This window comes from Podospora anserina, chromosome 1 (genome assembly GCF_000226545.1).
Source record: "Podospora anserina S mat+ genomic DNA chromosome 1, supercontig 4".
NCBI lineage: Eukaryota > Fungi > Ascomycota > Sordariomycetes > Sordariales > Podosporaceae > Podospora > Podospora anserina.
Window position 1 is genome coordinate 231,608 of NW_001914853.1, and position 15,720 is coordinate 247,327.

Below are 15,720 nucleotides of genomic sequence, written 5' to 3' on the forward strand. Positions count from 1 at the left end.
GCCCAAAACCAGGCTGATTGTTGGTTACATAAGTTGAAAGGGAATGTAGGCGCCGATCTAGGCGCACTAGACTAGCTAAGGCGCAGGGAAGCTGTGGGATGACGACGTTGGTTTGAGCCCAAATTAAATCCCGAACAATTGGCTGGCACCGCCAACCAGGCCAGACCCTGAAACTCGTCGTCAGTCAGGCCCAGCGGCAGGGAAAGCAGTTAATACCCAGAGGCTGGCCAACAGGCCCGCCCGTCTCTGCAACGACTGCGACCACTTTCTGTTTCCATTCTCGAAGCATCATCTCAGTTCTTAATACCGGCCCAGGCCCCGTGGGCTTCTTCTCCGGCTTCCCACCACCCTTCACCTCATCCGTTGCGCACATCATCGACCATTTCCATTTCCCACTGTGAGAAGTAAGACCTAGCCGACCACCAAGCCGAAAAGTGACAAGTGAAGAGGAGAAAAGGCATAAGCCTGGTTTGTCTGCCAAGTTCACTGGTCAAGATTGGTCACTGCCTGCGTTGGACCCCGCCTTGGCTCGCACTTGGCCACTCTCAGTACAGGAGTCCTCCAACCCCCCGGAGCTGACCAACGTCACAGCCTCGAGCAGGCTGAACACCTTTTCCCACCGCACAATCTCCAGGTTTTTCTGCGGAAAGTCCGGGGACATCCGCAACTTTGGCTCTTTCAAGTTTTCTACACACTCTTGACAGAAGACTAGCTCTTGTTGTGTTTCAAGCCCATCTCACGACCCCGCCTTCTCAGTCTCTGTGACCCAGCGGTCTTGAGTTCTTCCATCCACCTCCACCCGCCAGGTCAGCATACCCCGCTCCACCGCTAGGCCGGCCAGAAAAGCTCACCATCTGCCACAGAAAGAACGCACCAAACACCAAGCAACAATGTCCAGCAGAAGCCGTGTCGAGTTCGACGAGCGCGAGTACGTTCGGGACGCACCTCCTCCTCGTCGTGCCCCCGTCCGTGAATATGACGACTACCGTGACCCCGCAAGGGTCCCCGCTTTCATGTTGCGGGAGGAGAGGCCAAATCAAGCCGGCCAGTTGGTGCTCAGGGCAAGAGAGGTCGAGACCATGGAGCGCCAGAGGCCGAGATCTCCCAGCCCGGAGATTCGGATGAGGGAGCGCATTGTTCAGCGGGCCAGAAGCGTCAGCCCAGGCCCAAGGCGAGTAGAGGAGGATATCCGGATCCGCCAGGTCGAAAGGACACGCGAGCCCAGCCGGGCCCCTTCGGAGAGAATTCGCTATGTTGAGAGGCCCCGTTCCCCATCGCCTTCGATCCACGAGCGCATCCGCATCACAGATCGGAGAGAAGAGCGCCGGAGCCCAAGCCCGGCTCCTCCGCCGCCGCCGCCGCAGCCCCAGGTCATCAAGGGCCCAACTATCGAGAGAGAGGTTATCACACATTACCGCGATATTGACCATGGTGAGTCATCCACTACGGCGGTCGTCCCAAGCTGAACTGGTTGTACTAACTCATCCTAGGCATGGTTGTAGCCCGCCCGCCGTCGCCTCCTCAGCGTCACGAGCACCGTGATACTGAGATAGACATTTATACTAATCGCAAGGGTACCACCGAGGTGGACATTCACAAGCACACCCACTCGCACAGCCGTGGCCGGTCTGTAGAGCGGCCCTCCCGTCCCGTTGTCCACGCCTACGAGGACGACCTGGTGGTCTCCACGAACAAGCACCTCCATGTGGACATTGAGCGTCGCCGGAGCATCTCCCGTGGCCGTCGCGCTCACTCGGCCGCACCCCCTGTTATCGACTACGACGACGAAGCTTACGAGATCAAGTCCCGGATCGATGCGCGCGGCAAGATGGGCGAGGCCTGGAACGGCATCACCAAGGATTGGACCATCGTTGATGTGCCTCCCGGAACCGAGCGTGTGCGCATGGATGGTGCCGGTGGCGCCTCTGCTGAGGTGACATGGCAAAAGTACAGCGGTGTTCGCCGGGCCAAGTTCATCCCTGACCGTGACGAGAAGAGCGTTGTTTCCGAGACCTCCACCACTATCTCGGACGCCCGTGACCGCAACCGTGACCGCGACATTGAGCGGGAGAGGCGGTTGAGTGTGCAGATCATTGACAAGGACCGCCGGGATCGTGACGATTATGAGAAGATTACCGATCGCCGTCTCACCATTTCCAAGTCGAGGACGAACTCTCCTGCGCCGCCTCCCCCCCAGCAGCGTCGCAGTGAGACCTGGACTGAGATCACCAAGGACTTGGTCTGCCGTGAGGCTATTCAGGAGATGGGCTATGAGTATGAGGAGACCGAGTACTTTTACTACATTATCGACTTTTTGGCTCACGTAAGTTCACGCTCACCTTTTCTACATGCTGCCGATAGATTACTAACGCCCTAAACAGGAGGAGGTTGTCCGTCTTGTGAACCTCTCGGACCGCATCCGCCAATCCCGCAAGGACCGCGCCAGAGAGATCCAGTACGAGCGCGAGTGGCGCGATGAGTGGGAGCACCGTCACCACCACCACCACAGCCACAGCCACAGCAGCAGCAGACACCGTCTGGATGACGAGCGCGTGGTCGAGCGTGAGATCATCTACGACAGCCACCGTCACCCAGGCGGTCGCCAATATCGTTACTAAAAGCCCGGCATGATACGACTTTGGCGACTTTGGGGATGATGAATCACTGATGATGATGAATGTGTGATGACGTCTTGCTGTTATAGAAACTTTTTGTTTTGTTGTTTCTGGAAAAGGATGATGATGATTGTGTTTTGGATGATACCAACCACCAATGCATGGTTAATAATGAGCTTGAAGAGTTGACCAGTGGTCATTGTCATGGAAGGAGACAAGAAGTGGATGGGTCGACTTTTGTTTTTCTAGTTTTGGATATTGTTTTCATGTTGGTCTTTTATCATGGTCATGTTTTGGTTTGATGTCTTGCGAGTTTTTTTGGTTATTTTTTTAACGACTTTTATGATTACATACATCATTAACTAGCGAGTTGTGAAAAAAAGAGAGAGAGAAATGCTTTGAAATATCTTGATGATCCTTGTGGTGACATTTTTGAGAGAAGGGACTTGACATTCGTTCCAAAGCATGAACCTACATCCTCTTGAGACTACAGGGTTATGGCATGTTTTGTAATACAGTGACTATTTGTGTCCTTCCTCATATCGAAGTCTGCGCTATTATATTGACTTGCCGAGCCAGTTTTCCACCATAAATACCAGGCCTCGCAATCCCGCTTGTTGAAAAGAACAGACCGGAAAACGGTGTCATCGCCAACCCATCAGCAGAGGATCATCCGACCGAGAGGGAGGCAACAACACCTTCGCTAGAACGGTACCATTCACGCCGCCCTATTCTCGTCGGACCGACAGAACGTAGCCCAGAAAAGCACCCATCGAGCACGACAACTAAGTATCAAGACAGCTAGAGAGCACCTGCCTGACCACATCCTCCAGAGCCTCACCCGCCTGACTCCCCAAACCCCAAACCCACTGCCTGCTTACCTTCTCCCCCCCTTCCGCAAAAGCCCCAGTCACCTTCAACTCAGGACCACCCTCACTAAAGGTAAACTCAAACCCGATCCCAAAACCCCCCGTCTCATCCACCAACCCCTTCTCATCCGACCTCGTAGCCCACCTCGCGAGACCCTCCTCCCCCGAAGAGGAGTTCCCTTTCAACCCCTCCAGCACCAACATGGAATGCGCCGTCAACGCCCTCGGCACAGCCCCGTTGATATACCACACCGCGTCATTAGCATCAAAGTACTCGTCCGGACTGGGCGGAAACACGCTCTGCAGCGGATTCCCACTCCCCGGCTGCGACGATGTCGGTGGCGGTAACGTCCAAACAGCGAAACGAGGGCCGTCAGACTGGGGAGGTTTGACCATCACCCTCAGTCGAGACTGAGGCGTGATGTCCACGTCAAACTCCACCGCTGGAGGGCTGTACAATACCGGGCCGATATTTTCCGAGTCAGCTGCCGTGCCCGCGCCGGGTGGTGTGCGGACCGGCGGTTCCCTCACGAGAACTGAAGCGGGCAGGCCGGCGGAGCGTAGAGCCTTTGAATAGGCGAGGAGATGCTGGATGAATTGGGCGATGTTCCTCTCGTGTTCGAACCACGAGACGATGGGGCCGAGGAGGGAGTACACCGGAGCCGAGGTTTGAACCGCGTTCCTGTCCTCCCGCCGCCTTTCATTGATTTTGTGGGCGTGGGAAAGCTGTAGGGCCAAGGCTAGGCTCAACATTTCGGCGACATCGTCTTTTGGTCTTGGTGAGCCTGTTGTGTCCTTTGCATTCTCTTCCTCCAACGAGGCAAGTTCGACCGACATGGTCGAGGTTGGACTCATGGCGTACGTGACAGAAGATCTGGACATCCGCACATTGCGGCCGCCAAGCGTTCTCGCTTCTCTGTTGATCTCATGCCACAGCTCTTGAGCAAAAATGGTATTGCGTGGCATCCTTGACACGGTCGACAAGTGTTTGCGTTTTCTGGCAACGGATCCGGCAACGACGATTGTCCGAACAACCTTGTCGTTCTCCGAGAATCCCTGACGCGTATGCGGCCCGAGATTCCACCGCCCCTTTCTTCCGAGCTCCAACTTGACGGACCCATCGTCGGCTCTTCTCAGCGGTGCAATCCCGCTGTTCTTGAACTCTGGGGCGGCGTTCAAGAAGCCAAAGCTGACACACATGGTTTGTGGTTCCTGAGCCATGCGAGCAACTCTGAAGCCGGCTTCCTTGACTGTGGACACCTCGGCCCAGTACTTCTCCTCAGCCTGGATCTGGTGTTCTAATCTTGACTGTGCAGGCTTCGCCATGCTGATGCAGTTGTCCAACGCCAGGTATCGTTGGCCTATAGCTGTCATTCTCATCTCCGTCTCTCTTGACTGGGCCAGGGCGGTGGGCGCTGCGAGCATGGTGGCGCCTAGGGTACCGAGACCAACAGTCGCGCGTGTTTCTTGGCTGAGTGTGCTGGTAGCTTGAGTCGGCATCTCCCTGGAGATTAGCAGGGAAAGGAAGTCGAGGGCCCAGTTTGATGTTGCCAGGGCGGCTTGGGTTTGTTGAAGGAGTTCAGCCCGTACGGCGTTAATATCCGGGGTTTCGGTCGACTCCTCAGCTTCGGTCTCGGCAGGTTCCTCGGCCTCGTTGGAATCGGTCATTTCAACATCATTCTGACCATTTTTCTGTTCAGCAGCGGCGGCTTTGGCTCTTCGAGCTGCTACCATGGCTTGGATGCCGCCAGGTTGTGAGCGTGCCCGGGCCCAGAATTCAGCGATATTTTGAGGGCCTCTTGGCTTCGCCGCTGGCGGTTGCAGGTTAAAGGGTCGGTCGTCCATAATGGCGACTTTATGAGGTCCTCTTTATGATGAATGAAAATGTGCCATGTGCCTTGGTGCTATGTAGAATGCTCTTATAACTGGCGATACGATGGTTGTTGATACCTGCCGTTGATGTTCACAGTTGGCGGTGGAGTGTGCACCAATGAAGAGTTAGTTTGTTGCCTGAAGCGGTTAGCGTGGAAGCCGCGGAATGGGGGTCAGAGCAGGAGAGAAAAGGAAACTGATAGGGAATTGATGGCCGGCTGGACTTGTTTAGGAGCCGCTCAGAGACTCAATCTTATTAACCTCTCTTCTCACGATAAAACTGTGAGTCGTCTTTGGGAATTGTCTTCAAGGCTGCGTGATTCCGATAAAAGTTTGAACCACAATATCTTGGACCAAGTTGTTTGATGTGAGTTGGAAGCTGCAAGCTGTAGTCGCGACCGATGAGGCTTGAGATGCTCTGTAAGGTGGGGCCGAAGTGACCCTCCCACTCGAGCTCCAGGGTCCCCCGCTGCTCCCAAAAATCTCAAAAACCACCTCAGCTCCCAAATTATGTCATTGCTCTGACTACCCACGGAGTCTTTGATCCCAGAAACCCCTCACCTGGCGATGCAACCAACAGGGCGCAGGAGGTGCAGACATTGGGGAGAGGGAGCAAGGGACCATGTGAGGGATATTTGACATGTGCGACACCGGCGCTTCTTAACTGGTGAGGTGTTGTCCAGTCTGAGGTGAGGAACCAAAGCTAGGTAGGTAAAGAGAAGAGCGGGAGCTGTGCCCTGGAAACCACCCCGCGCTCCTCGATAAGATAAGAGCTCCTGCCCACTGCTCACTAGACTGGGCTCTTCCCACTGGGTCGGCCAAGGGAGGCACTCGTCAGCTGCAGTTGGCGTGAGCGTGGTGCTGATATCCTCGAACCTCATCCGATTCTCCGTTTTCCGATTTCCTGTCTTCCCAACATTCAAAAAGGCCGGACTAACCGTGCCCCGCCTGCTCTCTTCCTCCAATTCTTACCCCCCTTGGTACTACTGAATATCCCTACGTACTCTCACACCGGGCTCCTTTGCGGCCTGGAGCATGCCTTTACCTGACACACGCTTTTTACTTCGGCCTTTCTCCATCGTCATCTATCCGATCTGGACGCTACTGGCCTTTTTCTACCGCCACTCCCCCCTCCGTTTCCTTTCCTCGACTCTCCAGCCCCTTTTCGGACTTCGCAACACCACTGACATTGACCCCGAGACACCCGAGCCAACATCTACTACCAACATGTCGGCCAAGAAGAAAATCGCCATCATGACCTCGGGAGGTGACTCCCCAGGCATGAACGGCGTGGTGCGCGCCTGTGTGCGCATGGCCATCCACATGGGCTGTGACGCCTATTGCATCTACGAAGGGTACGAGGGCTTGGTCCGTGGCGGTGACCTCATCCGGAAGATGAATTGGTACGATGTCCGCGGGTGGCTCTCCGAGGGCGGTACTCTCATTGGAACCGCCCGGTGCATGGCCTTTTTCGAACGCGCTGGTCGCCTTGCTGCTGCCAAGAACATGATTCTACACGGCATTGACGCCCTCATCATCTGCGGAGGAGATGGTTCCCTGACTGGCGCGGATCGATTCCGTGCCGAATGGCCCTCGCTGCTCGACGAACTCGCTGCCAATGGCGAATTTACCACCCAGGAGCTTCAGCCATTCAGACATCTCAACATTGTCGGTCTCGTCGGTTCCATTGACAACGATCTCTCTGGTACAGATGCCACTATTGGTTGCTACTCTGCGCTTGCAAGAATCTGCTATGCTGTCGATCTCATCGAGGCGACAGCCTCTTCCCATTCCCGCGCTTTCGTCGTCGAGGTCATGGGGCGGCATTGTGGCTGGCTTGCTTTGATGGCCGGTGTTGCGACGGGTGCCGATTTCATATTTATTCCGGAGAAACCTAGGGAAGACAACTGGAGAGAGGAAATGTGCAGCATCGTTGAGCATGTAAGTACACCCTCTTCTGGGACGTCATTCTGTTCTGGCTGAAGCTAAACGAGTCAACGACAGCATCGCAAAATCGGCAAGCGGAAAACGATCGTGATCATTGCCGAGGGAGCACTCGACAGAGAGGGGAACAAGATCACCCCGGCAATGGTCAAGGATCTTCTTGCGGACAAGGACGGCCTCGGACTCGACACCAGAATCACGACACTGGGCCATGTTCAAAGAGGCGGGACAGCTGTTGCTTACGACCGTATGCTGGCGACACTGCAAGGTGTTGAAGCCGTCAAGGCTGTTCTCGAGGCCACCCCTGAGACAAAGACCTGCGTCATTGCCATCACCGAGAACAAGATTGTCAGAAAGCCCCTTATGGATGCGGTACAAGACACCAAGAAGGTGGCCAAGGCAATCGAACGGCAGGACTTTGAGGAGGCCATGGGTCTACGGGACGCCGAGTTCTCGGAGCAATACAAGTCGTTCATGATGACTACGGCGGTCCAAGTAGACAAGGAGCTGTTGCTGCCAGAGAAGGAAGTACGGCTCCCCTCTCTCCACTCGCAGGTTTCCTGGGTGCTGACAGACTTTACAGAGAATGAGGATTGGGTTCATCAATGTCGGCGCGCCCGCCGGCGGTATGAACGCTGCAGTGCGCGCTGGTGTAGCTTACTGCTTGTCCCGAGGGCACGAGCCGATGGCGATTTACAACGGCTTCGCCGGATTTGCCCGGCATCATGCCGACAACCCTGGAGCTGTCCGACCCTTCAACTGGCTTGAGGTGGACGGATGGGCCAGCAAAGGTGGCTCGGAAATTGGAACGAACCGCGAGCTTCCAGGCGAGTCCGGCATGGAGACCATTGCCAACTTGATTGAGCAGTACAAGTTTGACGCTTTGTTCCTCATTGGCGGTTTCGAAGCTTTCCATGCTGTCTCTCAGTTGCGCAAGGCTAGGGATCAGTATCCATCCCTGTGCATCCCCATGACATTACTCCCCGCCACCATCTCCAACAATGTGCCAGGGACAGAATACTCGCTCGGTTCGGATACTTGTCTGAACGAACTGGTCGAGTATTGCGACAAGATCAAGCAGTCTGCCTCGGCTACCCGGAGACGTGTCTTTGTCATTGAGACGCAAGGTGGACGCTCTGGCTACGTTGCGACGCTCGGTGGTCTTGGTGTTGGTGCGTCGGCCGTGTACACCCCGGAAGAGGGTGTCAGCCTCGATATGCTCGCTGCGGACGTGCGCCATCTCAAAAACGTCTTCGCCCACGACCAGGGCCAGAGCCGTGCCGGTCGCCTCATCTTGATCAACGAGAAGGCTTCCAAGGTGTACAATGCCAAGTTGATTGCCGACATCCTCCGCGAAGAGTCACATGGCAGGTTCGAGAGTCGCGAGGGTATCCCTGGTCACATGCAGCAGGGTGGTGTACCGTCGCCCATGGACAGGTGCCGGGCTGTCAGGCTGGCCATACGGTGTATCCAGCACCTGGAGCAGTTTGGCCGCAACGTGCACAACAGGGTCAAGGTGGACCCCATGAGCACAACGGTTATTGGCATCAAGGGCGCGAGCGTGGTCTTTACGCCTGTTAAGCAGGTTGAGGAGGAGGAGACGGACTGGCCCAACAGACGGCCAAAGGCGGCGTACTGGCTGGGCATGAAGGAGATTGTCGACATTCTGGGTGGCCGTCCCAAGTATGAGCTCCCCGAGTCGGACTTGACTGGTATCAAGGCGAAGGATGTCAAGCGTGGGATTGTGCCGCCTTGAATGGGATGGGACTGAAGAGTCGAAACAGGAAGTCTTTTGACGGTTGTTTCTCTCCGTGACTTGGGCTGTCATTGCTGCAATGATGATTCATCAAGTACCACTTTCCCTTGTTGTCGTCTAGCATCACCGACGAAGGGATCGGTAAATTCATGCAGGAAGGGAAGGGGGAAAATAGACAAGGACAAAGGCTCGGGACTGGTTGGTGTGAGGGGGGGTTATAGGATGGATGAGTGGGCTTTAGTTAGGGCAAAAAACACCATCATCTCTACCACTACCTTGGCACCGATACAAGAATAAAAAAGGAAGCTGTAAAGTGCAACAATAGACTCTGGAACGCATAGCTCCTCAATATGCAGTTATATGTGTGGTTGCTTGGCGAGAGACAGCACTCTTGGAAATGGTATCATATTTGTTGAGAAACAATCTGGCAACACTTCTGTACAATAACCCAGCTAAATTGCCACCCTCCGACCGACTCCTTGATTGATTTGAGCGAGTGAACGAGCGAACAAAAGCCATTCTCGTTTCCAAAATGGAAATACACACCGATGCACACAATCTCTCTTCACGCCTTCAAAAACGACAACCACCCCCGATCCGGCTGCCTCAAATCCTCCACAAAGTCCTTCACCCTCCTCTGCCTCTCCTCAATAACCTTCTCCTCGGCCGACCACCGATCCGTCACCTCCTGCTCCCGCTGCGCCTGCCGCTCTCCCCACAGCCCACCAAACCACCCCCTGTTATTCTCCTTGGTCGTCGCCATCCGCTGTTGCTGCCGCTCCAGCTCCTCCCTCCTCGCCTGCTCCTCCCTCTGCAACCTAGCCACCATCTTCCCCCAGTTCTCCAGCCCCGTCACAAGACAGTCCCTGCACACCCTCCTCACAGGCTTCATCTCCCTCAAGTTCGGGTTAATCTTGTGAAGCTGCTCCTCCGCGACATCAACCGCCTCTCTAGTCCAGGATAGTCCTTCCTCTCTCGCGCCAGGGTTGGTGGCATACATGATCTCTCCAATGTGCAGGCTCAACGCAGCTTCCTGACACCTCTCGGCTGCGTTGCGGATAGGGGGGGCGATCCCATCCCCCGGTCCTTCTGGGTACGGTGGGGGGGTGAAGATTTTGGCACAGGCGTTGTAGACACCCGACCAAAACCCCCTGTTTTGAGAAGAGGGTTTTACTTTACGTAGCTGGGAGGTCAAGTCCAGATCTGAGGGGAGGGGGAGCGAGCGACGGGCTTTGAGGAGGGAGATGTACACGGGAAGGGCAAAGTTGATGTCGCCTTGACGAGCGCGGAAATCGGCATAGGCGGTGAGGGTGTTGAGGAGGTTTTCAGACGGCAACCCGGCTTCCTCGTTGAGGGTCATTGTTTTTGGGTCGAGGGGGGGGGCGGGGGTGGTGTTCTCGATTTGTTTGAGGGCGAGGTGGAGGGCGTCTTCGTAGATGATGCTTGCTGGTCCGGCGATACCTTTATACTCTAGCCAGGAGCCATAAGCAAGGCCAGCGTCAATCTTCTGGCGGTCGGTGAAGCCGACCGTGTTGAGGATTTTCAGGTAGATTTCGTTTGGGTTCTCGTGACGGAGGATGCAATCTTCTTCTCTGGGGGCTTTACGGAAACCAGGGGGGACGGGTTTTGGATAGGGGTTGGAGGGACCGATCATCGTCCCCGGGGGGAAGGTTCCCCCGTTTGCTGTGTCCCAGACCCAACCTTCCATGTGCTCGGCGGCTTTGGCCCAGAACATCATTGCGTCGAAGTAGGCTCTTCTCCACTCTTGAGATTTGGCCGTGATGTCCTTCGTTCCCTTGGGGCCGTCTGGTGCGTCCTTTAGGCCGGCTCCCTCGAACTCTGGGTCGTGTAACCGCTTGATTACTGTGTCGATCCAGTGTCCTACTTGGATCCAATCCACCGCATTGCCGTGCTTAGGGTCGTAGAGGGCGATGTTGGCCATACGCATTCGGAAGCGGGTCATGAAACTCCATTCTTCTGTTGTGGGATAGTCCCTTTCGTTGCGCTCGCAAAAGTAGGCGAAGGAGATACCAAAGATTGCGAAGCCGGCGATCCAGATGTAGCCGACGTATTTGATTCCCGTCAGGATTTCATATCTGAGCTGAGCCCTCCGCTCCGTCGTCATGTGTCGTACTCTCGTCACCCGTGTCGACGTCGAGCTCGAGGGCACGGAAAGAAAAGGGACGTCTGGTCGGGCGCGGAGGTTGTGACGAGCTACGGCGGCCTGGAAGAAGTTGCGCTGGACCGTCTGGACCCCCGCCCGGCGCAGCATGAGGCGGGAGGACCGCATCGTGACTGTGGAAAGCGAAGACATGGCTGTCGATATCGTTTTCGAGCTCGGATGTGGGATGGTGTAGACTGGATGGTGTGGTTACCGTTATGGTGTCATTGGTTTAGCACATAGCTGGCTGGCAAAGATACCAAGCGCCGTCGCCAGCACTGGAAAGGTATGTATGGCTTTCGGGACGTTGGTCGAGCTCAAAGATGGGATTTTTGTCAATGACGATGGATGCTCGTAGCTCGAGATGCCTCCACTTTTCTCCAAGGGTTCCTGGTTCGGCTTGGCGAAACCCCCACCCCACATGAGCGTCGAAGCTGAAGCTTGGGCCATCGAAGAGACGACCCCCCCTTTCCTGGTCCATCACCAACAACGGGCCGCTCCTTCCCAGGTCGCAATGTGAAGCAGCATTTGTAGGCCGGATCTTACTTAGCACGAATTCAAGATCGACATCATGCAATGGCCCAGGTCTTGGCCCAGAACCTCCCCAAGCAAGAGGCCCATGTGAAACCCCACCCCACCAAACACTTCCCTCTGCGATGGGCTCCCGAGAGCTTATGTGACAAATGAGGCTCTCATGGTCAATTCCTATAGACCGAGCCTTTACTTCTGCAGCCCCTTTATGATCACTGATTTAAGTGCTGACTCCGGCCCCACGATGGCCAGAAACGAGGTCTTGAACGATGACACTCTCTTCAGTCACTCCTCTTCATTTTCTCCCGTCCTGTAGACCAGGACCCTCAGCTCCTGGAGAGCAGCCATACTTTCTATATCTATCGACAACTTCAAGGCCGGTCCATGTTGCATCCTCTCTTTAAAACCCATGATCCTACCCTTCCCCTGACCGCCTCTCACAATGTCAACAACAACCCCCTTCATCCCCACCTGGAACCCCAAACCCTTCCCAGGCATCTCCCTCTCCGCCGGTGGCCTCTTGGCGCTCGCAGACCTCCAAACGATAGCCAAACGCACCGCCATCACCGGCGGCGCCTCCTGGGCGGACGCCTTCCTCCTCGCCCCCGGCCTTCACTACCAGCAGGCAGCCGGGGATTTGTTCCGCAAAGGCGGTAGTGGTGGTGCTTCGGCCATAACCAAAATAGTAGATCAATCCTCCCCTGACAGAGAGGTGACCCTCCAGCTCAACAACGCCGCCACGGCAGAATACATCCAGTCGATCGCCAAGCCAGGACAAGAAGTGGTGCTTGATATTGGGCGGGTCAGGGAGACAACAAGGGGGAAAAGGTATTTCTTGCGACGGAGCAACGGCGGGAGGAGTGCGGTTGCCTGGTCGGAGGAGGAAGAGGGGGTGGATGGAGGGTTGGGGTGGGTTTCGCACGTGTTATATCTCTCGACGCTGTTTTTGACAATGGGGACGATAGTAGTAGTTGTTCTCTTCAAAGATTGTCAGTCGCCCTTTTCTTTTTCCCTGCTGATTTAGCAAGAGCTGATGATGATAAAAGGGTGGTGCCTCATGTCTATACTGGGCTACATGACCTCCCGCCTGCTAAACATCTGCATTATCAAACGGCGGACCTCCCAGCAACCTAGAGATCCCTCCCCTTCCCGTTCCCCTAAGCAATCCAAAAGTGGCTCCCGCCATCGCAGTCGCAGCCGGGTGTCCGAGTATGCACGCCGCGCAGCGACGTATCTTGTTTCTTTTGGTGATGATAATAAGACTGCTGTGAGGCTGAGGGGGAAGATGTCTGATCTTGGGGCGGTCACGTCTGATGCTTGGTTGAGGAGTAAGACCAACGTCGAGGGGTACTTGGAAGCGACGGCGAAATTGATAGTATGGGTGGTGGCAGCCTTGTCAGGGAATATGACACAGGTGGGGAGTCTGATGATGATGGTGTTGTTGATATTGTCAGCGGGCTTGCTGGCGGTGAGTAATAGTCGAGCTGGAGGGGTGAGGGTTAATGGGCGGGTTGCGAAACTGGGAAAGGGGGATGTGGAACAGGGGGAGAAAAGAGGGGGCTTAGGGTCGACGACAAGTGTTGACAGTGTGGGGAGCGGAGATGGAAGAAGGAGGGGAAGGGGGGATGAGTGCAGGCCTGCTACTGCCGCTGTGGATTCGAGGGCGGGAGAGGACGGGGCGGATTCGGCGGAGAGAGGTGAGGCCGGGCATGGTGGCCAGGTGCGTGTTAAGTGGAAGGAAAGTTTGGAGCGGAGGCCGGATCAGCATGTGTAATTGGTGGGACTTTTGGCTGGTGATGGTGATCATCTTAGACACCATCGAAACCCATGGAGGACGGTAGGTGAGCACGGGGTTGATATAAGGTTTGCAGACGAGAAACTGGACTTTCACCTATCTTCTTGGACGCAGGATTGTGGCGCCAGGGTAATAAGCGCAAGTGTGCATGGCTTTTGAAAGAGGTACATTGGAACATGCAGAGAAGTACCCTGTGTTATGGGACACTGTGTGGGAAAAGTGGCTGCCAAGTTCAGCTGTAGTGACAAGATACAATTGCAAGGCAAGCTAACAGGGGCGCGCTTATCGAGACCGCAGTAGAAAGCGTTGGCTAACCCATTGACACCAGGCCGATATTTCAGCAGCCAACAACCTCGAATTTAGCGGTATAAAACATTGTGGCCACTGTGAAACGTAGCCCGGTCGAGCAGAACTGGCCTTCCAAGGCGGCTTCACCCGTCTGCTAGCTGGCCTCCCGCGGGCTGGCTATCGAGGCTCTCAACCTGTCAGAGCATCAAGTAAATGCATTAGATTGGCCCGTCAGCTAAACGGGCCCTATCCTGAAAGCGTCCTTTTGCACTATCCTTTCGTCCTTCATGATCTCCCAGAACTCTTGATTGTGCTTCTGAAGCTCCTCCTCCTCTTTCTCTGCGAATTCCACGTCTGGCTGTTCGAACGCGGCAATTGCGCTTTCCAGGGCTTTTTTCGGAAACCCGGTAGCGTTCAAGAGCGAGTCAAATCTGGACTCGGGGGTTGCTAACGGGTCAAGCTGGGCCGCAAGGGTGTATGTCCGCTCTGCTTGCGAAGGCTTGACGATATGTACTGTCTTGGTGGGTTTGCCCGTTGGGAATGGCGAAACAAATACAACATTTGTGACGGCCGCGTTGGCATTGGCCAACTCTACCGGCGTCTTGTTCTTTTCCGAGATGTCCCACCTCATGATCTGACCTCTTGGATGGCCCGTAAGAATGACTGTCCCGTCATAACTCATACTCAAGCAAGAGGCCGGCCCGAGCTCTGGTGGAGTTGCCCCAAAAGGTGACTCGATTTGTACCACGGTCGATGCCTCTTCTGATGACGGCCCGAGCAGAGGCTTCTCCCCGAACAGTTCTGTGACGAAAAGTGTGCCGTCCTCGCAGGACGCGCAAACAGCCCGCGATGAGGGGTCTAAGGAGACGCACAGAGGAAACTTGGGAAAGATGAGGGTCCGCAGGGCGTCGCCTGTTTGGTAATTCCAAATGATGCAAGACTTGTCCTTGCTGGCTGACACGCAGAAGTTTGTGCTGGCACTAACACTTGAGTTTGCGGACAGGGCCGTGATGCCTGCCCTGTGGTTGGAAAGGCTCCTCTCCGGTTCCGGTTCGGCGGCTGAGTCCAGCTCCAGAAGCTGGGACATGGACCACACATGGATATCGGAGTCATCAGAGCCTGTGAGAATGTGCGTGGGCGTGGCAACCACGCAGGAAACTGCCTGAACGTGGCGCGCAGGAGTCGACACTAGTCGGCCAGTGCATGTCTGTTTGATAGTGGTCAGTATCAAATGAGAAGGGGGCGGTGGGCTGGGTTCATGGAAGTTCTCACCTCCCATAACATGAGACGCCCTTCAGCTGTGCCCATGATGAGAACATCGCCGGACAAGGTTACACATCGTATCCTTTCTGGAAAGGCAACAAATGCCTCCTGGTTTCCACGTAACCTCGAGTAGACGTGCACGTAAGCTTTGCCCTCCTGCGCAGCGAACACATGCGTCTCGCTCACAGCAAGACAGTTCACTGGAACTGAGCTCTTTTTGAAGGTCGACTTGATGGAATAAGCTGGGCTCAGAGTATGAGTGTAGATGCCGATATCTTTGGAGATGGCAGTGTTGGATGAGAGCGGAGGGCCGCAGATGGCCGACACAAATTCTTCCGACAGCATCTTCCCCTTTCTCTCTGGTGGAAGCAAGAGAGGTCTATCCCCTTGCGTCGACCTCGTTGTGTCGGTGAGCTGCTTCTCGTTTTCCTTCCCGTCCCACACCAGAACCCGGGCAGCCGTTTCAGAGAATTGCGCAACGAGCCAACCACGAGGGGAAATAACGTCGTCCAGTTCTTGCGGTCTCGAGTGACGCCAAATGACGGGCAGCCGTCAGTTGAAATTCCGGCCGGTGAGTGCAGCTGGTAGCACGAACCCACTTGTGTATCGCCGTGAGACAATCACGC

General features: G+C 55.4%; 6 protein-coding genes across 6 annotated transcripts; 3 read left to right on the forward strand and 3 right to left on the reverse strand.

The window, feature by feature from the left end:
- Positions 1–890: 890 nt before the first annotated feature.
- On the forward strand, positions 891–2,618 carry PODANS_1_14890 (uncharacterized protein; the record flags this gene model as incomplete). The annotated part of the gene is made up of 3 exons (XM_001906890.1): positions 891–1,431; positions 1,491–2,323; positions 2,382–2,618. 3 exons carry the CDS (start codon positions 891–893, stop codon positions 2,616–2,618), a joined length of 1,611 nt encoding a protein of 536 aa, XP_001906925.1.
- Positions 2,619–3,400: 782 nt separating this feature from the next.
- PODANS_1_14900 (uncharacterized protein) lies at positions 3,401–5,329 on the reverse strand (the record flags this gene model as incomplete). The annotated part of the gene is made up of 1 exon (XM_001906891.1): positions 3,401–5,329. One exon carries the CDS (start codon positions 5,327–5,329, stop codon positions 3,401–3,403), a length of 1,929 nt encoding a protein of 642 aa, XP_001906926.1.
- Positions 5,330–6,391: 1,062 nt separating this feature from the next.
- Positions 6,392–9,056, forward strand: PODANS_1_14910 (uncharacterized protein; the record flags this gene model as incomplete). The annotated part of the gene is made up of 3 exons (XM_001906892.1): positions 6,392–7,297; positions 7,361–7,828; positions 7,884–9,056. The coding sequence occupies 3 exons, from the start codon at positions 6,392–6,394 to the stop codon at positions 9,054–9,056; spliced, it is 2,547 nt and encodes an 848-aa protein (XP_001906927.1).
- A 565-nt stretch (positions 9,057–9,621) lies between these two features.
- Positions 9,622–11,370, reverse strand: PODANS_1_14920 (uncharacterized protein; the record flags this gene model as incomplete). The annotated part of the gene is made up of 1 exon (XM_001906893.1): positions 9,622–11,370. The coding sequence occupies one exon, from the start codon at positions 11,368–11,370 to the stop codon at positions 9,622–9,624; it is 1,749 nt and encodes a 582-aa protein (XP_001906928.1).
- Positions 11,371–12,190: 820 nt separating this feature from the next.
- PODANS_1_14930 (uncharacterized protein) lies at positions 12,191–13,522 on the forward strand (the record flags this gene model as incomplete). Its single annotated transcript, XM_001906894.1, has 2 exons — positions 12,191–12,712; positions 12,773–13,522. 2 exons carry the CDS (start codon positions 12,191–12,193, stop codon positions 13,520–13,522), a joined length of 1,272 nt encoding a protein of 423 aa, XP_001906929.1.
- A 544-nt stretch (positions 13,523–14,066) lies between these two features.
- On the reverse strand, positions 14,067–15,439 carry PODANS_1_14940 (uncharacterized protein; the record flags this gene model as incomplete). The annotated part of the gene is made up of 2 exons (XM_001906895.1): positions 14,067–15,038; positions 15,104–15,439. 2 exons carry the CDS (start codon positions 15,437–15,439, stop codon positions 14,067–14,069), a joined length of 1,308 nt encoding a protein of 435 aa, XP_001906930.1.
- Between the last annotated feature and the right edge of the window lie 281 nt (positions 15,440–15,720).